A 23,303-nucleotide genomic window follows, 5' to 3' on the forward strand; every position below is an offset into this window, starting at 1 on the left:
AGAAAACACCTGTCTTAAATCCTGTACATGTTGGTCGAGATTATCACTAGTAATAATGATATCGTCTAAATAGATAAATGTGGACTTTCCAAGAACAGGTCGTAACACAATGTCCATACATCGCTGAAATGTTGCCGGCGCCCCTGAAAGGCCAAACGGCATACGCAAAAATGCATAAGTGCCAGACTTGGTTATAAAAGCAGTCTTAAGCAGGTCCTCAGGCCTAACCCCTATTTGAAAATAACCAGTCGTTAAGTCTAAAGTCGTCATATATTTGGTGGATGTTATGTTCCTTAGAATTTCTTCAATAATAGGTAACGGATATACCGGATATTTAGTTATGGAGTTTAATTTACGGTAGTCAATTGCGAATCTCCACCTTTTTGGATTTGTCAAAGGATAGTCATTATTTTTCTTACATAAAACCACCGGGCTAGCATAACTACTTGAGATGGGCGTTATGATCTTTTTACGTAGCATATCGGTGATATGCCATTCTGTAATTTTTTCCTTATTCTTATCATACCGGTATGCTTTGTGGCGAACTGGCATTGAATCTCCGGTGTCAATACTATGATTAGTAACTTGAGTAAATCCTGGAATATCACTAAATAACGAAGCAAATTCACTTACCACTTGTCGGATTCTTCGCTGTTCTTCATTAGGCAGGTGGTCAAGATTTAACATCGGCGGTTCAGCCTTTTCTCCACGAACTGGTTTCATTGTCAGCTTAAGGAACGCTTCATTAAAATCCAGCGTTGCTTGTGCCTCTGAAAGAAAATCTATTCCTAAAATAATATGTGCTTGCAGATTCTTTACTATGAAAAACATCACCTTTACTTGTTCGTCCTTGATACGGACATACAGCGGTAATTTACCTATGCACTTACATTTTTCTCCTTGCGCCGCTAACACTGTCGTATTATCCGAATTATATATGCGGTATTTCCGAAAATACTTCCTAAAAAAATCTTCTGCCACACAGGAACACTGCGCGCCTGTATCCAGGAGTGCGGTGGCTGGGATATTATTCACCAACACTTCAATCTTCGGAAGAGTCAAATTTTTCACCATTACTGTATTTAACTTGAAGGAAGAGGGGTTTTCGTGGCCTTCGGATTTCCGCACCCTCCCGTCAGCAGAAATCCGTTTTAGTTTAAATTATTTTTCATTTCCGTGCTTTCCTTCTTTTTCCACTGGCCTTGAGACTTTTTTCCTGGATTGCTATTGAACTGTCGACGTTCGCCGGCTGTTTTTGAATGCTCGGGTTTCCTTGCCCACTGATTCGCTTTGCTTCCGTAGCCGTGTGCTTGAGTTTGCTGTAGTCTTGGCGCACCAAATTGGTTTCGTTGTTGATATTGGCGTCTTCTTTCAATGTCCGCCGTTCTTCTACTTTCAAACTGGATTGCTAGCTCAAATAACTTTTCCAGTGTAGTCGGATTTCTTAATTCAATAAAGTCTTGCACTTGGGGCAGTAACCTCGGCAAAATCACTTGAATTATCTCAGGATACGGACGGTTTCCATACAAGAGTTTGAAGACGTGAATTTTTCTTAAAATAAAGCTTGAGAGATTTCCGTTTCTAATTTCGCACGATCCCTTACAACAGGGAAGGCTTTTAGTAGGGCAGTCTTGAAATTTTCGTAAGTATAGGTGGAACTTCCTGCTTGACCCAAGAGACTTCTGCCTATAGATTTGAACCAATTAAACGCTTGGCCTCCCAAAGCGCTGGTAGCTAAGGTAACTTTTTGAAATTCGTGCACGGGGTAGAGCATGAAGTGGTCATCCAATTTTTCCAAAAAACTGGTTACCGGTGAGTTTCCATTAAATGTTGCTTCTGGTTTCATCGAAGCGCGCATGGTCTGGACGATGTAACAAAATCCTTCCAGGGCGGCAGCTGGCATTTCTGGATTCTGAGCCGCTTCTGCAGGCAGCACAGGTTCTTCTTGAAATTCGGCCATGGTTATTCTTCTTCGTTGGGCGCCACTATCAGGTTCAATGTTCCGTCTTACTTTCTTCGGGAACATGCAAGGACCTGACTCGGAACAGAGAGCTTATTAAAGCTATGTTCAATAACTGTGGGAAGTAGACAGGATACACAAGAAGGGTATACAAAACCCTTTATTTTTCTCTATTTACAATAACTTCCGTACTTCGGAATACAAAGACCCACTACTTGTGGTCTAAACGTAAAAATATAAAAATAAAACTAAACTCTAATTTAACTTTAAAATAATTAACGTGGAAGATTGTCCTTATATTAACAGGAAGCCGTATGTAGTACAGAGAACTGTGAACACTACAATACGTTTGTTATCAAGAGGATTAAACCTCTGGCCTGGAAGGCAACCAGCAACTGAGTAAAACTTCTAAGGTAAGCGGCCTGCTTCGACTAACTGCTTCCTCTCTCTCGCTTGGCAAAAAGCCACAACTTAAGTACTTGGCGTTCGCCAGACAAACTTTGCATAAATACGTTAACGCTTATAATTCTGGCCGGAAGTAGAAAATAAGAAGTGATAGTAAAGATTTAAAATAAAATAAACGTTAGTAAAACTTAAGATCCTTACATCGTAACCACCTTAGTACAAGTAGCCAAAGTTTTAGAAAATTCAGGCAAATTGTTTCACTTTCCAAACTCTGGCAACCATGCTCATAACAATCGTTTCAGTTAAGCAACGTCACCATTTTCATATGCCTTCTATTTTTGTTATACTCCAACAGTTTTTATAGATAAATTGTGATAGATATTTTTTGCCTTAGTTTTAAAATATGAGCTTGTGGAATTCGCCATCAATGGAAGAAACTGCAGTAAAATTTCCGCAGTAATACATAATTTTGCCGAAAATTCTCTAAAGGGAACAACAAGGAAATGCGTTTTCTGTATAGCCGCTGTTGCCGGAGATTGCATGAAGCCGAGTCTCTGCAATTCTCTGATATTTTTTTAAGTGAAAACAGATCGCTGTACACTTCGTGAGAAGAATAACGAAAAAAAAAAAAAAAAAAAAAAAGATTGGAAGAAGAATATGTGTTTTTGTGCATATTTATGATGTTTTGAATCATTTTTATTTATTTATTTATTTTGCATTCTGGCCTCTGGAGTCATTTTAGGTGAGTTACTCAATGTGTTTCAAGTGTTCCTTGTATCTGGAACTACGTTGTAGAGATTACTCTGTGAGGAATATCGGTTATTTGCAACGTTTCTCAAGTGTTAAGGCAACGTTTACTCAACGCAACGTTTCTCAAGTGTTCTCAAGTGTCTTATTTGTGTTATCTCTGCATCCTGTTTTACTCACTTACAGCCATTATTTTGTTGTGTACTGTTATTATTGCAATTAATTTTCGTTTTCATCCTAGTTATTTAGAGTAACAGTTAAAGTGATTTCTAAAAACGCCTGTTTGCAACAGTATGTATCCACTTAAATTTTAAATTGCATTTATATTTTTTCAATTTTAAAACGCATCTCTTAATTCTCATGCGTTGCTTTCAAAACATCGAAGCAAAGGGCTTCTTCTTGTATCACCTCTTCAATTCTACCTCGTATAGAGAACTTTCATCTTCAGACTTCATCATATACAGGCTTAGTCGGGATACTCTGAGGATACTGGCAAGAGCAGGAACGAATCATCCTGCTGAATGCCAGGAAAAACACCAACGTATCAAAGTTAACTTTTAATTTGAATAACAAACCCGAAAAGATACCTAGGTCCTATGCAAATAAAATAAATGAAATAAAAAGCTAAAACTTACTTGGCAAATGTTTTTATAATAGATTTTCATTTATTAACATCACCCACCAGCGGCCGGTCGTTGAACATTGATTGTTTGTTCCGGGTTCGAACTCCGGCGAACGGGCTGGCTGCATGAACATTTTCGTAGTTTTTCCCATGTATATATATGCGAGCCAGTTTCCCTTAAGACCTCCAGGAAGGCACGCCTCCTCTTAGGTAGGTAAACCTCAGGTGGTTTGTCAAATAAACCAAACCAACCAACCATTTATTAACATTAAAACACTTCTTAATATTAATAATTTGAAAAAATGATTATTTCAGAATAGTGAGTTAGATGGAAAAAAATAACTGTGATTTAAATACGCATCCGACTATTAGAGATGTTTATACGGCAGATAAGACATGTCCTGGAATCGAAAAAATATGTTAAACCAAAAAAAAAAAAAAAAAGAAGAAGAAGTAGAAGAAACAAACAAAAAAAACATTGCATATGCTGAAGATTGAGAAAATTAACAGTTTACATTTATCATTAAAAATAATGCTTGAAATTCTTAAGAAAAATAGACGGTGCAGGGCTAGAAACATAATAGGTATCCTTCTACGATTAGCTTAACAATCGGATGAAAGCATAACCGTTATATTCCGGTTATATATTTGTTATATAGTACAAATCAAAGATATGAATTCTCTAAAACTTAACGAATTTAATCATACGTAAAAACTGAGAACACTGCAGGTTCCCATTCATTATTTACAGCATATTATTTATTATATATTTAATCTTTACAATAGTTTTTAACTAAAACCTTATTTCAGAATGAATGATATCTCGCTTTGCTGTTAAATTGAAATGATATATTTGAACAAATTATTTTATTATATTTCAGCGCTTTGAACTTTTGAGATAACACTGTTTGTTTCATAGCGCTTCCTCCTCTGTCAGTTAGGTTTGAAACTTCGACAAATATATTGCTATGCGGCTATTCTGAACAGAAAAGGGCAATATAAATAATGCGGTGAATTAAATCCGAGATAAAGGTGCGTATAAATGAGTGAAGTATAAATAGGGTTTGATTGCATGAGAAAGAAGAGAATTACACTCACAGGTTAAAATTGAAAAGCGAAGAAATTCTGTTAAACAGCGTTCTATTGAGTCTAGAAGTTTAAGTTCATATACGTACTTACTTTCACACTTTCCATATCTCTCGATGTACTGATCTTTGCAAGTGCATAGTTTTTCTTCCTCTTTGAAATCACATCCTACAGAATTCTCTCCACAGTCGCAAACTAAGAAAAATTAAAATGTAGCAGTTATTAATTCCAAAATTGAATAAAGAAAATAAGTGAATATTTGTAACAGATTTGATATAAGAGCAGGAATTAATCGTTTCTTTACAGGGCAGATGAATTAACTGTAGCAGGGTTAAAACTGAAGGAACTTAAAATATATGAACTGTAGTCAAAGCGGAAAGAAATATTATCACATTTATTTTTAAATCTAGGAATATCAAAAATTGGAAAGACCTTGCACGTGAAGTTCGACGATCATATCAACCAAGTTTCAATTAAAACGCATAAAGAATATATAGCAGTTTACCCTCTACTTAAAAGAGACTCCCAGCTCAGTATTGGAAACAAAAAGTTAATCTATTTAAGCATGATCCATCGTGTTATCTTCTACGCTGCCCCAGCAGGGTCGGGACTTCAAATCGAAACAGGAAGAAATTGCAAGTAATTCAAAACAAATTTCTACGTATCATCGCTGATTCATCCTGGTTTCTTCGAAACATTATCCATGCCGACTTGAAGGTCAGGACAACAGGACAGTGGCGTAGCTAGGATTCTAGCGCCCGGGGACAACTGAAGAATTTGCGCCCCTTTCTGTGTGCCAAGAATGGAAAACATTTCATTAAAAAATTTCGTTGCATCAATTTGGCGCCGCCTGGATGCTGCGCCCGGGAACAGATGTCCCCCCTTTCCCCACCCTAGCTACGCCACTGCAACAGAATAGCTCTCAAGATTCTCCAAAAACTGTTTCAACTCCATGCCTCCATCTAACTTTGTGGAAATTTCAGAAATACTCAACTACGATCATACAGTTTTGCAGAAATTTAAAAGACCGTGCACTGTGTTTCACAACCCAGCTTGTAGCCCGAATATCTAACCTGCATTCGGTTTTGTAAATAATGTACATAGCTATTTATCCAAGACTTTTTTTTTTTACCCAAGACATTTTTCTTTTCGAACTGCATTTCCGAATTTCTTCAATGATTTGAAATTATTTCTCAAGATTTCTCATTTTCGAATAGAAAAAGTCCTAAGTGTCAAAATATTCTGTGTGCAAGTCAATCTGGCCATAATTTCTTCCATGTCGAAGTGATGGCCCTTGCTAAGTTCGTTAATGAGACTTAAGCAATGGAAAACTATATTACAATGACTTTCCAGAAAGCCCTGAATGTTAATTATGTGGCACAGATTACCTCAAAACACCTTCGGTAGTTATACGTTGCCGACTTGAGTTTCCTAACTCGAGACACCGTTCTCAATCAGAAGCGTTTCTTGATCAAACAATTTTTTCGTGAAGTGAGGCATTCGTGATCCAAGATTTCACTGGAATGTCGAAATAAACTGAAACCGATACACTGATTATGTTTTATTCAAATATCTCGATGTTATTCTTGATGCTGATGTAAAATTTATCAAGTATGAGGTTTGACATATATAAATATTCTCTCATACGCATCAATGCTAGGCATGTCAACTTCGCAACTCTCGACTCATTTTTCTGCGACCCTCGAATTGCTTAGAGAAAATAACAAAAAAAGTTGTGATTATAAAAGAGTAACAAGAGGGAGCCAAATTTTTATAAAACACTTGCCGAATGAATTTCAGCGTCTAAAGACTGAATTCAAAGAAATGTTTCGCGATATAAAACCTATCGCAGATGAGCTCTTCTGTTTTCTGCCCCTTTTTCAAATGCCGTTGAGACAGTGCCAACCCATTTACAAATGAATCGAAAGAAGTTCGGTGTGACTCAACTCCACAACAAAAATTCAGTTAAATTGACATTCCTGAATTTTACAGATACTTGCCTGCACAACTCCCAAATAACCGCAGATTTACATCGTTTGTGATTTCCGTTTAGATGTTCAGTGACATGTATGAGAGTGAATAATTTCTCTCACTTGTAAAAAATGAACTAGTCCTCAGCTGGATCCAGCTTTACAGACATTTATCTGATCTCTGTTCTGAAAATAGCTAGTTTGACCACTATGTCTCCAGACATCCGAAAGCTGGTTGCAAGAAAAATATGTTTCGGGAAAGAAACAATGTCTCATGCCATTATTTCTTTATGTTCTTTCCCTTTTCTAACAGCTTCATTATTAGATAAAGTTTTATGTGCTTACTAATTTTTTAAATACATTATTATGCACGAAGTGCTTTTTTCTTCTTGCGGCGATGCATTACTGTACACTGGTAACTACTCGGCCCATTTGAGATACTAAGTTTGGCACGTCTAATCTACGCAATTATGCCACAAAAGTAGAAGCTTTCATTAGAAGCAAACATGCTTTATATCTCAATATAATCAATAATCTTCTGTATCTCAATATAATCTTATGTATAAACTGAATGAGAATGCCACAGCAAGAATTTGCTGACCTTACATTCTCCAGGCATCGAAAAAACTCCGAATGACCCGAACACTTGCCCAGTGGATTCAGATACATTTAACCTCATTCATAATTTACATCCAGGCTTTAAACTTTCAAATTAATTCAAATGGAAGTTAAAACTGCCAGTCATAATTCTACTCTAGACTATTATAAAAAGCAAAAAAGTTGTACAAAGCAGCTTTTATAATGGCTGATGGTAATCATAGTTCCCTCTCTTGACACATTTATACGCTTTAATGTTATATGTTTTAAGACCCCGTCTCAGGATTATGTTATACAAGTCACCAGAGAAACTTACCGATGTTTAAAAAACAATAATTTATGATTTAGTAGTTTGAACTGTTGATGAGAAATATTATTACGTTGCGAATTTTTGTTACTTACCTACACAAATCGAATCCAGTTGGGCATATCCTTCCTTACAGATACATTTCTGTAGTCCATTACTGAACCAACAATCTTTGCTATTTTCACCACAGTTGCACTCTAGCACATAAACAAATATATAGAAAATTACGTATAAATGCAACTAGCCGGTACATAAAAGAATATGCAAAACATTAACTAGATTTAATTAAAATATTGGATAAAAAGTGTATTTTAGGAATCTTATCATAAATTTCGAAATTTATGGATTTTCTGTCTAATGTTTATACAGCTAATTCACCACATTTATCCTTTTTAGCAATAGTCTCTAAATGGTAAAAAATAATCAATTATATATATAAATTAAAAATAAAAGCAAGTAGTCATATATTCTTATGAATACAGTCATGTGATTTGTTACCATTTACACTTTTTCTGACTAATGTACATACTAAATTAATTTGGAAATGAAACACAAATGCTCAAAATAAAATTTCGGTTTTTAACATGAGATAATCTTAGGTTTATGAGAATCAAATTATTTCAAACTCAAAACATTGTAGCTATTATAGGTTAATGCATCGAATCTGAATAGACTATTTCTCTTTGTTACTAGTGCTGTCTTTATGTAGACTATGTCTCCCAGGTATTTTGGTGATTTGGAACTCTTATTTATGCCTCCTGTTCCCAGAAATACAATACATTTTCCCAAAATAAACCTCTATACTAGCGGGGTTCCAGGGAAGTACCCATAAAGCTCCATAGCACTGGTTTTCCTATTCCCTAACCATCGCTTCTGTGCTTAGGTAGAGATGCCGATTGTTGTCTCTTGAAATGTTATTACATGACTTATGAATCTAAAGATCCACTGTTAAAACTAAAAAAAGTTGAAAGCTTGCTGCCCAGGACAGATCATGAATGCGTAGCACGGGAGGTATATGACTCATGTTTATCTTACTGAAGTAAAGCATTTTATATATGATGCAGAATGGGTAGTACTGCGAGAAAAATTGCTTAGACGCACCAACATACTTAATCATATATCATAACTTAAACTCTCTATTCAAGAAAACACTCGTCTAAAGTTATATAACGTTGCAGCGAGGTTGATGAAAACTGGCATTCACAGTTTTCAATAAGCATTAGTATGCTTAAATCACATTCACTTTTGAGGATTCAATAAAATAATCCGCCTTTTGTTTGTTCCATCAGTGAGTTATCCGCTAGATTAACACTACATTTAACTAGATTAAAGTAGATTTGATACTGAGCAATTCAACAATAGGAATCTTATAGAGATACACATGCATCCTCTTCTCCTTTAGAATTTGAGTCCGGGCAATTGTTTTGCTTCTGTAATTAAATGGAGATTTTATATTTTATTCCCAACATGATATCTGTCGTGTCCCGGGTAACAAGCTGGCTGCATGGGCGTTTTCGTGGTTTTCCCCATGTGTAACGTGGATGCGAGCCATTTTCCCTTAAAAAGACCTCCACGGGGCATCCCTCCCTTTCCGTGTAGTACCTAAGGGTAGAACACGTAATAATAAAAAAAGGGGGGATGGCTATTTATTCAACTAAAGCTCTTTTTTATATATGGCTCCTCCGGGGGATTGACGGCGGAAAACCGGTGAAACTACTGGCTAGGATCTGTAAACAGCCTCGGCCACGGTGGTATATAATCTCTCTTCACAGGACTAGAACCTCCGTTCATTCGGAGGATGGTTCGGACTCGGCAGAGACCATATGGTACTGTCTTGTCTGCCCCTTGGCTGTGGAGGCGTTACATAGTTTGGTATCGAAGGCTGTGCTTGGGAGTTTGTCTCCCTTTGGTCAACACTGTGGGACAATCGATGTCTAACTATGTTCTTGGTTTTCTACAGTGAATGCGGGCCTTGCCGTCTATCATTGACTTCGTATGTATGTATGTTATGGCTGTGTGAAACAAAAATTGTCTCCCTGGGTTGACCGAGGGGTTAGTCCTCCTTGGATCACCTCTAGGTGATTGGGGCGTTTAACTGTGTTAAAGCAGCCTCGTGCTTTCTAGGTCTTGATGCCTCTTCCTCCTGCATTGTTTGTATATGGCCAGTTTCAGATTCTCCACAAGATTCATTTGTCCCAAACAGATATTCATAATCTTTCCTCTATTTTAAATACTTTTCTACAACTTTCTTAACCACGCTTACCCGTGTCTTATTCTTCGGTTAACATTTCAAAACGCCGATACAGCTTCTATTCGGCATTTTGTTCACGTTCCGCCAAATGAATAGAAGACATATGTATTCGTCACCTAGGCATAGACTTTCAAAAGATAACTGCAAACAGCGAATGACATCAAAGATATTTTACTTCTTCAAAATGTTAGATAATCTAATTCACATCACTTGGTTGTGAGATTTGCTTAAGAGCATTAAAACTTGAATCAAGACATCTATTATTCTACTAGATTTCTCTAGTAAACTTTTGTTTATCTAATTATTTTTTGTATTCCATTTTATAGTTTTCGTCAGTATATTTATTATTTTTATATAATCAGTCTCACATTTTGCAAAGTGTTATTAAATATTTTCCCACATTTATTACTTTTATGATTTGTAAACTTATTATTGAATCTCTGCTTTTCAGTTAATTTTATCTTTCAACTGATATGAATCAAAGCTTCATACTCCAATCTGCTTATCTTTCATAAATATGCACTTACTTCGACATTTTCCAATATTAGCATCGTAACTGTATCCAGTTAAGCAATTGCAGGCCTTCGCACCTTTAATGAAATGACATTCCGAACCTTCGCCACAGTCACATTCTATGGAAATAAATATTGATATGAATATTTAATTGCCATTCAATTATGATCGAATTATAATATACTAAAGTACGGTTGATTGGCTAATTAAAAACTTTGCAAAATAATTTTATCTTAAATAGCACAAACGTCTGGAGGATATGATAGAAGTATGGATTTTTGGATTATATAAATATGTATAAATGACTCAAAATTAACAAATTGAGTGCTGAATCAGCTTTCAAACGCATTGCTTCGTTAAAAAAATTAAAAAGATAATTTACGAAAAGTAATATACTTTTCTCAATCTTTCAGTTTATTCTTTTTAAAATTTTCACCTGCTTTAAAATTTAAATTTAAACCTCCATTTTCTCTCGAACCTTTTTCATTTTAGGGTTCATCTGATCTATTGATATTGACTAAAACTGATAGACTGAAACTACTGATATTGACCAAAGCTTCATTTTCAGACTTCGAAAACATTGCTAGAAACATAGAGCAAAGTTGTAGAAATTGAATAATTGTTTTTCAGCATCGATTTCTGATTAGGGTTGCAACAGCAACTCCATTGTTAAGAATCTGAATAGTGGTTGCAGCCATCCTGAAAATTCGTAGAAAAGAAAATGGTATACCGAAGGCAATATCATTCAGCAAGAAAGCCAATGATTTACTGTTAGAATAAATTAGTATAACTTTTTCATAATGAAACTCGGCAACATCAAAAACAAACGAGCGCCAAACAATACACTGGTTGAAGAGGATTTTGATTTAGTTCAGATGCAGAAGTCTTAAAAATATTTTGTGATAACGTTGCACTTGTAGTTTATTCTTTTCAGCATGTTAGCTTATTTTATGGAATACACTCCGGATAATATTGCCTAATAGGTAATCCTGACGATATATTAAACTTATAAATGAGTATCTTGTAAGTTCTTTACTTTCAACACTTCGATTTAAATGTTTGTAAAGACTGTTAACTTTGATTTGTATTCCATTTGTGTTCTATTTGAGCTAAGCAAACTCTCTAACTTGTTAAATAAAGATTTCGTAGTTATTTTAACTTATGATTCTTTAATAAAACTGTGCTAAATGGAGGATAGTGTACTCAAGAGTCTTAACTGTATTAAATTCACGACATGTCATTTGCATTTCACAGATCTATCAATAAGAGGTCTACTTGAACTGGGAGGTGGCGAGGATGCCAATTCTGAGTCTACAACAATTGGGCTTCGTTGTGTTCTTTCACACAAAAATAGTTAGGTTTTTCTCCTTAAAAATTCTTCCAGCATTGAAGAAAGAAATTTAAATTGTCAGATGAAAAGATAATATATATAATAATCTAAATTCAATTAAATACATTTTCTCAGTCTACATCACCAAACATCGGTACATTTTGTCAATTATTAGCGTTAAAAAAGAGAACAGTTAAATACCTCAGTATATAAAAGTAATGATTTTATAATTAGGTATGTCATGTTTTTCAATTTTACCTGCACATTTTCCAGAATTTTCTGCAAATCCTTCATCACAGATGCATTTTTTAGAATCACTTTCTATAACACACTTTGAAAAAGGTCCACAGTCGCAATCTAGAAATATCAAAGCATTACGTTTACTACAAGAGCAATGTGATAAGTATATAATTAACAATTTAAAAATGCATATTTCTTTGCTTTGTATGACAGTTATAAATCCGAGGCTTACGCAATGAATTAAGAGAGCAATTTAATTATTCGAGAATCTTCTTTTGGAATACAGGTGAAACTCCGATTTAACGTCTGTCAAAGGACTAAAGAATATTTCGACAATTCATTCATGATTTTGCATTTTTTACAAACCATTAGTGTATTTGAAAGCATCAGTTCATATTGTGCAGAAGCCCAGAATAATATCATGACAATCGTTTTCATTTCCATTGTTTTCTTGTTAATCCTGTAGGTAATGTAATATTATTCATCCTCATCTTCTAATACCTGTTATCAAAGTTATTTGCACCGACATTTAATGACATATAAATCTCCCATTTAAACATAATTTAGATTTCTTCCAGTGTTTTCCATAACTTTCTGATTTAACTGGGCTTCGAAGGACAAATAACTGGACATTCAGATGATAGCCTTTCTTATAGGATAAACAATCAGTAACTAAACGTTTAGTTTTTATTTAGATAGTTAATTTCATAATGAAAACTCATTTTGTTATTTTTAGTTTGAAAGTTGTAATGGTTTAAACTTTCTTGTCATTAATTAATTATTAAGTTGGTTCACCTTTTTACATTCAGTTGCTGAGATTGACCAAATTAAGTTTAACAAGTCATCTTCACTATTTTACAATATTTTTGTAAAAGCATACCAAAGTATCATGGCGTCGGGAAGTTAACTTAAACTGGTTCTCATATTTATAGAAATTAGCAAATCAGCTCGTAAACTTGAACGAAACCAAAAATCGGACCTTTTCTTTTCAGTGTAAGAAAGGTCCTAATTGGTAGGTAGAAAATTTCACATGTAAAATTATTTCTCGTTACCCATTCATTTACTTTTCAGAAACAGTCAATGTGCTTATCATTGGCATTTGAAAAACGACTCTTAGTCGTCTCTAATGTACTTTCTGTTAAGGCAACTGAGTGTTATCTCTCGAGCACCAGAAATCAGTATCTGTGTAAAGACAGTTTGCTTAAAATTTCAGTTTCTTTTCTTGCTCTTATAATAAAGAAAGCTAAGTTCTGTTTCAACTTACCCACGCACTTTCCGTGGAGTTCAATGAAGCCATCATTGCAGTAACATACTTTACTTCCATCCTTATCAATTTTACAATTGCCATATTCTCCACAATCGCAAGCTAAAACAATTGTAAACATTATGGTAAACTTTATATCAACATATGTATAAGTTGAAATTATTCTGAAAACCAATTCACTACTTATTTACCAATAAAACACATTCTTTCAAAAATCGGGCAATATTATTTACTTGTAGTAAAACAACATTATGCTGCGCGTAGTCTAGAAAAGAATTTTTAACAAAACAATTCTGTTTGAACAAACTCAAAGGAAAACGTAAAATAAAATGCCATGTAAGCAGAAATCAAGTAACAACTTTCAATATGCAAATGATGAATGGGCGTTTATGATTCTGAATTAAAGAGGGTACTATTAAAAGGGGTTAAAAGGGCAAAACTATGAGTCTGGTGGTCATTTTGAAAACGAGGTACAGTAAGACCCCGCTTAACGAGGGGGATACTTTCCATCGAAGTAGAGCGTAATGCGAAACAGCGCTAAGCGAGGCTATCTTAACATGTAAATAATGGGGTTAGGGGAAGACGGATAAAAAATGGTTATCATTGGCATTTGAAAAACGACTCTTAGTCGTCTCTAATGTACTTTCTGTTAAGGCAACTGAGTGTTATCTCTCGAGCAGCAGAAATCAGTATCTGTGTAAAGACAGTTTGCTTAAAATTTCAGTTTCTTTCTTGCTCTTATAATAAAGAAAGCTAAGTTCTGTTTCAACTTACCCACGCACTTTCCGTGGAGTTCAATGAAGCCATCATTGCAGTAACATACTTTACTTCCATCCTTATCAATTTTACAATTGCCATATTCTCCACAATCGCAAGCTAAAACAATTGTAAACATTATGGTAAAGTTTTTATCAACATATGTATAAGTTGAATGTATTCTGAAAACCAATTCACTACTTATTTACCAATAAAAAACATTCTTTCAAAAATCGTGCAATATTATTTACTTGTAGTAAAACAAAATTATGCTGCGCGTAGTCTAGAAAAGAATTTTTAACAAAACAATTCTGTTTGAACAAATTCAAAGGAAAACGTAAAAAAAAATGCCATGTAAGCAGAAATCAAGTAACAACTTTCAATATGCAAATGATGAATGGGCGTTTATGATTCTGAATTAAAGAGGGTACTATTAAAAGGGTTTAAAAGAGCAAAACTATGAGTCTGGTGGTCATTTTGAAAACGAGGTACAGTAAGACCCCGCTTAACGAGGGGGATACGTTCCATCGAAGTAGAGCGTAATGCGAAACAGCGCTAAGCGAGGCTATCTTAACATGTAAATAATGGGGTTAGGGGAAGACGGATAAAAAATGGTTATCATTGGCATTTGAAAAACGACTCTTAGTCGTCTCTAATGTACTTTCTGTTAAGGCAACTGAGTGTTATCTCTCGAGCAGCAGAAATCAGTATCTGTGTAAAGACAGTTTGCTTAAAATTTCAGTTTCTTTTCTTGCTCTTATAATAAAGAAAGCTAAGTTCTGTTTCAACTTACCCACGCACTTTCCGTGGAGTTCAATGAAGCCATCATTGCAGTAACATACTTTACTTCCATCCTTATCAATTTTACAATTGCCATATTCTCCACAATCGCAAGCTAAAACAATTGTAAACATTATGGTAAAGATTTATCAACATATGTATAAGTTGAATGTATTCTGAAAACCAATTCACTACTTATTTACCAATAAAAAACATTCTTTCAAAAATCGTGCAATATTATTTACTTGTAGTGAAACAAAATTATGCTGCGCGTAGTCTAGAAAAGAATTTTTAACAAAACAATTCTGTTTGAACAAACTCAAAGGAAAACGTAAAATAAAATGCCATGTAAGCAGAAATCAAGTAACAACTTTCAGTATGCAAATCATAAATGGGCGTTTATGATTCTGAATTAAAGAGGGTACTATTAAAAGGGTTTAAAAGGGCAAAACTATGAGTCTGTTGGTCATTTTGAAAACGAGGTACAGTAAGACCCCGCTTAACGCGGGGGATACGTTCCATCGAAGTAGAGCGTAATGCGAAACAGCGCTATTATCTTAACATGTAAATAATGGGGTTAGGGGAAGACGGATAAAAAATGGTTATCATTGGCATTTGAAAAACGACTCTTAGTCGTCTCTAATGTACTTTCTGTTAAGGCAACTGAGTGTTATCTCTCGAGCACCAGAAATCAGTATCTGTAAAAAGACAGTTTGCTTAAAATTTGAGTTTCTTTTCTTGCTCTTATAATAAAGAAAGCTAAGTTCTGTTTCAACTTACCCACGCACTTTCCGTGGAGTTCAATGAAGCCATCATTGCAATAACATACTTTACTTCCATCCTTATCAATTTTACAATTGCCATATTCTCCACAATCGCAAGCTAAAACAATTGTAAACATTATGGTAAACTTTATATCAACATATGTATAAGTTGAAATTATTCTGAAAACCAATTCACTACTTATTTACCAATAAAACACATTCTTTCAAAAATCGGGCAATATTATTTACTTGTAGTAAAACAACATTATGCTGCGCGTAGTCTAGAAAAGAATTTTTAACAAAACAATTCTGTTTGAAAAAACTCAAAGGAAAACGTAAAATAAAATGCCATGTAAGCAGAAATCAAGTAACAACTTTCAATATGCAAATGATGAATGGGCGTTTATGATTCTGAATTAAAGAGGGTACTATTAAAAGGGGTTAAAAGGGCAAAACTATGAGTCTGGTGGTCATTTTGAAAACGAGGTACAGTAAGACCCCGCTTAACGAGGGGGATACTTTCCATCGAAGTAGAGCGTAATGCGAAACAGCGCTAAGCGAGGCTATCTTAACATGTAAATAATGGGGTTAGGGGAAGACGGATAAAAAATGGTTATCATTGGCATTTGAAAAACGACTCTTAGTCGTCTCTAATGTACTTTCTGTTAAGGCAACTGAGTGTTATCTCTCGAGCAGCAGAAATCAGTATCTGTGTAAAGACAGTTTGCTTAAAATTTCAGTTTCTTTCTTGCTCTTATAATAAAGAAAGCTAAGTTCTGTTTCAACTTACCCACGCACTTTCCGTGGAGTTCAATGAAGCCATCATTGCAGTAACATACTTTACTTCCATCCTTATCAATTTTACAATTGCCATATTCTCCACAATCGCAAGCTAAAACAATTGTAAACATTATGGTAAAGTTTTTATCAACATATGTATAAGTTGAATGTATTCTGAAAACCAATTCACTACTTATTTACCAATAAAAAACATTCTTTCAAAAATCGTGCAATATTATTTACTTGTAGTAAAACAAAATTATGCTGCGCGTAGTCTAGAAAAGAATTTTTAACAAAACAATTCTGTTTGAACAAATTCAAAGGAAAACGTAAAATAAAATGCCATGTAAGCAGAAATCAAGTAACAACTTTCAATATGCAAATGATGAATGGGCGTTTATGATTCTGAATTAAAGAGGGTACTATTAAAAGGGTTTAAAAGAGCAAAACTATGAGTCTGGTGGTCATTTTGAAAACGAGGTACAGTAAGACCCCGCTTAACGAGGGGGATACGTTCCATCGAAGTAGAGCGTAATGCGAAACAGCGCTAAGCGAGGCTATCTTAACATGTAAATAATGGGGTTAGGGGAAGACGGATAAAAAATGGTTATCATTGGCATTTGAAAAACGACTCTTAGTCGTCTCTAATGTACTTTCTGTTAAGGCAACTGAGTGTTATCTCTCGAGCAGCAGAAATCAGTATCTGTGTAAAGACAGTTTGCTTAAAATTTCAGTTTCTTTTCTTGCTCTTATAATAAAGAAAGCTAAGTTCTGTTTCAACTTACCCACGCACTTTCCGTGGAGTTCAATGAAGCCATCATTGCAGTAACATACTTTACTTCCATCCTTATCAATTTTACAATTGCCATATTCTCCACAATCGCAAGCTAAAACAATTGTAAACATTATGGTAAAGATTTATCAACATATGTATAAGTTGAATGTATTCTGAAAACCAATTCACTACTTATTTACCAATAAAAAACATTCTTTCAAAAATCGTGCAATATTATTTACTTGTAGTGAAACAAAATTATGCTGCGCGTAGTCTAGAAAAGAATTTTTAACAAAACAATTCTGTTTGAACAAACTCAAAGGAAAACGTAAAATAAAATGCCATGTAAGCAGAAATCACGTAACAACTTTCAGTATGCAAATCATAAATGGGCGTTTATGATTCTGAATTAAAGAGGGTACTATTAAAAGGGTTTAAAAGGGCAAAACTATGAGTCTGGTGGTCATTTTGAAAACGAGGTACAGTAAGACCCCGCTTAACGCGGGGGATACGTTCCATCGAAGTAGAGCGTAATGCGAAACAGCGCTATTATCTTAACATGTAAATAATGGGGTTAGGGGAAGACGGATAAAAAATGGTTATCGTTGGCATTTGAAAAACGAGTCTTAGTCGTCTCTAATGTACTTTCTGTTAAGGCAACTGAGTGTTATCTCTCGAGCACCAGAAATCAGTATCTGTAAAAAGACAGTTTGCTTAAAATTTCAGTTTCTTTTCTTCCTCTTATAATAAAGAAAGCTAAGTTCTGTTTCAACTTACCCACGCACTTTCCGTGGAGTTCAATGAAGCCATCATTGCAATAACATACTTTACTTCCATCCTTATCAATTTTACAATTGCCATATTCTCCACAATCGCAAGCTAAAACAATTGTAAACATTATGGTAAACTTTATATCAACATATGTATAAGTTGAAATTATTCTGAAAACCAATTCACTACTTATTTACCAATAAAACACATTCTTTCAAAAATCGGGCAATATTATTTACTTGTAGTAAAACAACATTATGCTGCGCGTAGTCTAGAAAAGAATTTTTAACAAAACAATTCTGTTTGAACAAACTCAAAGGAAAACGTAAAATAAAATGCCATGTAAGCAGAAATCAAGTAACAACTTTCAATATGCAAATGATGAATGGGCGTTTATGATTCTGAATTAAAGAGGGTACTATTAAAAGGGGTTAAAAGGGCAAAACTATGAGTCTGGTGGTCATTTTGAAAACGAGGTACAGTAAGACCCCGCTTAACGAGGGGGATACTTTCCATCGAAGTAGAGCGTAATGCGAAACAGCGCTAAGCGAGGCTATCTTAACATGTAAATAATGGGGTTAGGGGAAGACGGATAAAAAATGGTTATCATTGGCATTTGAAAAACGACTCTTAGTCGTCTCTAATGTACTTTCTATTAAGGCAACTGAGTGTTATCTCTCGAGCAGCAGAAATCAGTATCTGTGTAAAGACAGTTTGCTTAAAATTTCAGTTTCTTTCTTGCTCTTATAATAAAGAAAGCTAAGTTCTGTTTCAACTTACCCACGCACTTTCCGTGGAGTTCAATGAAGCCATCATTGCAGTAACATACTTTACTTCCATCCTTATCAATTTTACAATTGCCATATTCTCCACAATCGCAAGCTAAAACAATTGTAAACATTATGGTAAAGTTTTTATCAACATATGTATAAGTTGAATGTATTCTGAAAACCAATTCACTACTTATTTACCAATAAAAAACATTCTTTCAAAAATCGTGCAATATTATTTACTTGTAGTAAAACAAAATTATGCTGCGCGTAGTCTAGAAAAGAATTTTTAACAAAACAATTCTGTTTGAACAAATTCAAAGGAAAACGTAAAATAAAATGCCATGTAAGCAGAAATCAAGTAACAACTTTCAATATGCAAATGATGAATGGGCGTTTATGATTCTGAATTAAAGAGGGTACTATTAAAAGGGTTTAAAAGAGCAAAACTATGAGTCTGGTGGTCATTTTGAAAACGAGGTACAGTAAGACCCCGCTTAACGAGGGGGATACGTTCCATCGAAGTAGAGCGTAATGCGAAACAGCGCTAAGCGAGGCTATCTTAACATGTAAATAATGGGGTTAGGGGAAGACGGATAAAAAATGGTTATCATTGGCATTTGAAAAACGACTCTTAGTCGTCTCTAATGTACTTTCTGTTAAGGCAACTGAGTGTTATCTCTCGAGCAGCAGAAATCAGTATCTGTGTAAAGACAGTTTGCTTAAAATTTCAGTTTCTTTTCTTGCTCTTATAATAAAGAAAGCTAAGTTCTGTTTCAACTTACCCACGCACTTTCCGTGGAGTTCAATGAAGCCATCATTGCAGTAACATACTTTACTTCCATCCTTATCAATTTTACAATTGCCATATTCTCCACAATCGCAAGCTAAAACAATTGTAAACATTATGGTAAAGATTTATCAACATATGTATAAGTTGAATGTATTCTGAAAACCAATTCACTACTTATTTACCAATAAAAAACATTCTTTCAAAAATCGTGCAATATTATTTACTTGTAGTGAAACAAAATTATGCTGCGCGTAGTCTAGAAAAGAATTTTTAACAAAACAATTCTGTTTGAACAAACTCAAAGGAAAACGTAAAATAAAATGCCATGTAAGCAGAAATCACGTAACAACTTTCAGTATGCAAATCATAAATGGGCGTTTATGATTCTGAATTAAAGAGGGTACTATTAAAAGGGTTTAAAAGGGCAAAACTATGAGTCTGGTGGTCATTTTGAAAACGAGGTACAGTAAGACCCCGCTTAATGCGGGGGATACGTTCCATCGAAGTAGAGCGTAATGCGAAACAGCGCTATTATCTTAACATGTAAATAATGGGGTTAGGGGAAGACGGATAAAAAATGGTTATCGTTGGCATTTGAAAAACGAGTCTTAGTCGTCTCTAATGTACTTTCTGTTAAGGCAACTGAGTGTTATCTCTCGAGCACCAGAAATCAGTATCTGTAAAAAGACAGTTTGCTTAAAATTTCAGTTTCTTTTCTTCCTCTTATAATAAAGAAAGCTAAGTTCTGTTTCAACTTACCCACGCACTTTCCGTGGAGTTCAATGAAGCCATCATTGCAATAACATACTTTACTTCCATCCTTATCAATTTTACAATTGCCATATTCTCCACAATCGCAAGCTAAAACAATTGTAAACATTATGGTAAACTTTATATCAACATATGTATAAGTTGAAATTATTCTGAAAACCAATTCACTACTTATTTACCAATAAAACACATTCTTTCAAAAATCGGGCAATATTATTTACTTGTAGTAAAACAACATTATGCTGCGCGTAGTCTAGAAAAGAATTTTTAACAAAACAATTCTGTTTGAACAAACTCAAAGGAAAACGTAAAATAAAATGCCATGTAAGCAGAAATCAAGTAACAACTTTCAATATGCAAATGATGAATGGGCGTTTATGATTCTGAATTAAAGAGGGTACTATTAAAAGGGGTTAAAAGGGCAAAACTATGAGTCTGGTGGTCATTTTGAAAACGAGGTACAGTAAGACCCCGCTTAACGAGGGGGATACTTTCCATCGAAGTAGAGCGTAATGCGAAACAGCGCTAAGCGAGGCTATCTTAACATGTAAATAATGGGGTTAGGGGAAGACGGATAAAAAATGGTTATCATTGGCATTTGAAAAACGACTCTTAGTCGTCTCTAATGTACTTTCTATTAAGGCAACTGAGTGTTATCTCTCGAGCAGCAGAAATCAGTATCTGTGTAAAGACAGTTTGCTTAAAATTTCAGTTTCTTTCTTGCTCTTATAATAAAGAAAGCTAAGTTCTGTTTCAACTTACCCACGCACTTTCCGTGGAGTTCAATGAAGCCATCATTGCAGTAACATACTTTACTTCCATCCTTATCAATTTTACAATTGCCATATTCTCCACAATCGCAAGCTAAAACAATTGTAAACATTATGGTAAAGTTTTTATCAACATATGTATAAGTTGAATGTATTCTGAAAACCAATTCACTACTTATTTACCAATAAAAAACATTCTTTCAAAAATCGTGCAATATTATTTACTTGTAGTAAAACAAAATTATGCTGCGCGTAGTCTAGAAAAGAATTTTTAACAAAACAATTCTGTTTGAACAAATTCAAAGGAAAACGTAAAATAAAATGCCATGTAAGCAGAAATCAAGTAACAACTTTCAATATGCAAATGATGAATGGGCGTTTATGATTCTGAATTAAAGAGGGTACTATTAAAAGGGTTTAAAAGAGCAAAACTATGAGTCTGGTGGTCATTTTGAAAACGAGGTACAGTAAGACCCCGCTTAACGAGGGGGATACGTTCCATCGAAGTAGAGCGTAATGCGAAACAGCGCTAAGCGAGGCTATCTTAACATGTAAATAATGGGGTTAGGGGAAGACGGATAAAAAATGGTTATCATTGGCATTTGAAAAACGACTCTTAGTCGTCTCTAATGTACTTTTTGTTAAGGCAACTGAGTGTTATCTCTCGAGCAGCAGAAATCAGTATCTGTGTAAAGACAGTTTGCTTAAAATTTCAGTTTCTTTTCTTGCTCTTATAATAAAGAAAGCTAAGTTCTGTTTCAACTTACCCACGCACTTTCCGTGGAGTTCAATGAAGCCATCATTGCAGTAACATACTTTACTTCCATCCTTATCAATTTTACAATTGCCATATTCTCCACAATCGCAAGCTAAAACAATTGTAAACATTATGGTAAAGATTTATCAACATATGTATAAGTTGAATGTATTCTGAAAACCAATTCACTACTTATTTACCAATAAAAAACATTCTTTCAAAAATCGTGCAATATTATTTACTTGTAGTGAAACAAAATTATGCTGCGCGTAGTCTAGAAAAGAATTTTTAACAAAACAATTCTGTTTGAACAAACTCAAAGGAAAACGTAAAATAAAATGCCATGTAAGCAGAAATCAAGTAACAACTTTCAGTATGCAAATCATAAATGGGCGTTTATGATTCTGAATTAAAGAGGGTACTATTAAAAGGGTTTAAAAGGGCAAAACTATGAGTCTGGTGGTCATTTTGAAAACGAGGTACAGTAAGACCCCGCTTAACGCGGGGGATACTTTCCATCGAAGTAGAGCGTAATGCGAAACAGCGCTAAGCGAGGCTATCTTAACATGTAAATAATGGGGTTAGGGGAAGACGGATAAAAAATGGTTATCATTGGCATTAGAAAAACGACTCTTAGTCGTCTCTAATGTACTTTCTATTAAGGCAACTGAGTGTTATCTCTCGAGCAGCAGAAATCAGTATCTGTGTAAAGACAGTTTGCTTAAAATTTCAGTTTCTTTCTTGCTCTTATAATAAAGAAAGCTAAGTTCTGTTTCAACTTACCCACGCACTTTCCGTGGAGTTCAATGAAGCCATCATTGCAGTAACATACTTTACTTCCATCCTTATCAATTTTACAATTGCCATATTCTCCACAATCGCAAGCTAAAACAATTGTAAACATTATGGTAAAGTTTTTATCAACATATGTATAAGTTGAATGTATTCTGAAAACCAATTCACTACTTATTTACCAATAAAAAACATTCTTTCAAAAATCGTGCAATATTATTTACTTGTAGTAAAACAAAATTATGCTGCGCGTAGTCTAGAAAAGAATTTTTAACAAAACAATTCTGTTTGAACAAATTCAAAGGAAAACGTAAAATAAAATGCCATGTAAGCAGAAATCAAGTAACAACTTTCAATATGCAAATGATGAATGGGCGTTTATGATTCCGAATTAAAGAGGGTACTATTAAAAGGGTTTAAAAGAGCAAAACTATGAGTCTGGTGGTCATTTTGAAAACGAGGTACAGTAAGACCCCGCTTAACGAGGGGGATACGTTCCATCGAAGTAGAGCGTAATGCGAAACAGCGCTAAGCGAGGCTATCTTAACATGTAAATAATGGGGTTAGGGGAAGACGGATAAAAAATGGTTATCATTGGCATTTGAAAAACGACTCTTAGTCGTCTCTAATGTACTTTCTGTTAAGGCAACTGAGTGTTATCTCTCGAGCAGCAGAAATCAGTATCTGTGTAAAGACAGTTTGCTTAAAATTTCAGTTTCTTTTCTTGCTCTT

The 23,303-nt window shown here is 34.6% G+C and overlaps 1 protein-coding gene across 4 annotated transcripts in view; it reads right to left on the reverse strand.

Moving 5' to 3' along the window:
* LOC118201316 (uncharacterized) overlaps window positions 1-23,303 on the reverse strand; it is a 550,477-nt gene that overhangs the window by 44,644 nt on the left and 482,530 nt on the right. For 3 of the 4 annotated variants that reach the window (XM_085827080.1, XM_085827084.1, XM_085827083.1), the window contains 4 exons: window positions 12,047-12,145; window positions 10,473-10,577; window positions 7,790-7,891; window positions 4,914-5,015 (listed from right to left, as the gene is read on the reverse strand). In XM_085827080.1, coding sequence (XP_085683206.1) covers window positions 4,914-5,015; window positions 7,790-7,891; window positions 10,473-10,577; window positions 12,047-12,145 — 408 coding nt within the window. The remainder of the gene's footprint in view (window positions 1-4,913; window positions 5,016-7,789; window positions 7,892-10,472; window positions 10,578-12,046; window positions 12,146-23,303) is intronic. The other variant, XM_085827082.1, reaches the window with a different exon arrangement.

The sequence above is a fragment of the Stegodyphus dumicola genome, chromosome 11, assembly GCF_044657685.1.
Source record: "Stegodyphus dumicola isolate Sdum_Otavi_A_Nest chromosome 11, ASM4465768v1".
NCBI classification, from domain to species: Eukaryota; Metazoa; Arthropoda; class Arachnida; order Araneae; family Eresidae; genus Stegodyphus; species Stegodyphus dumicola.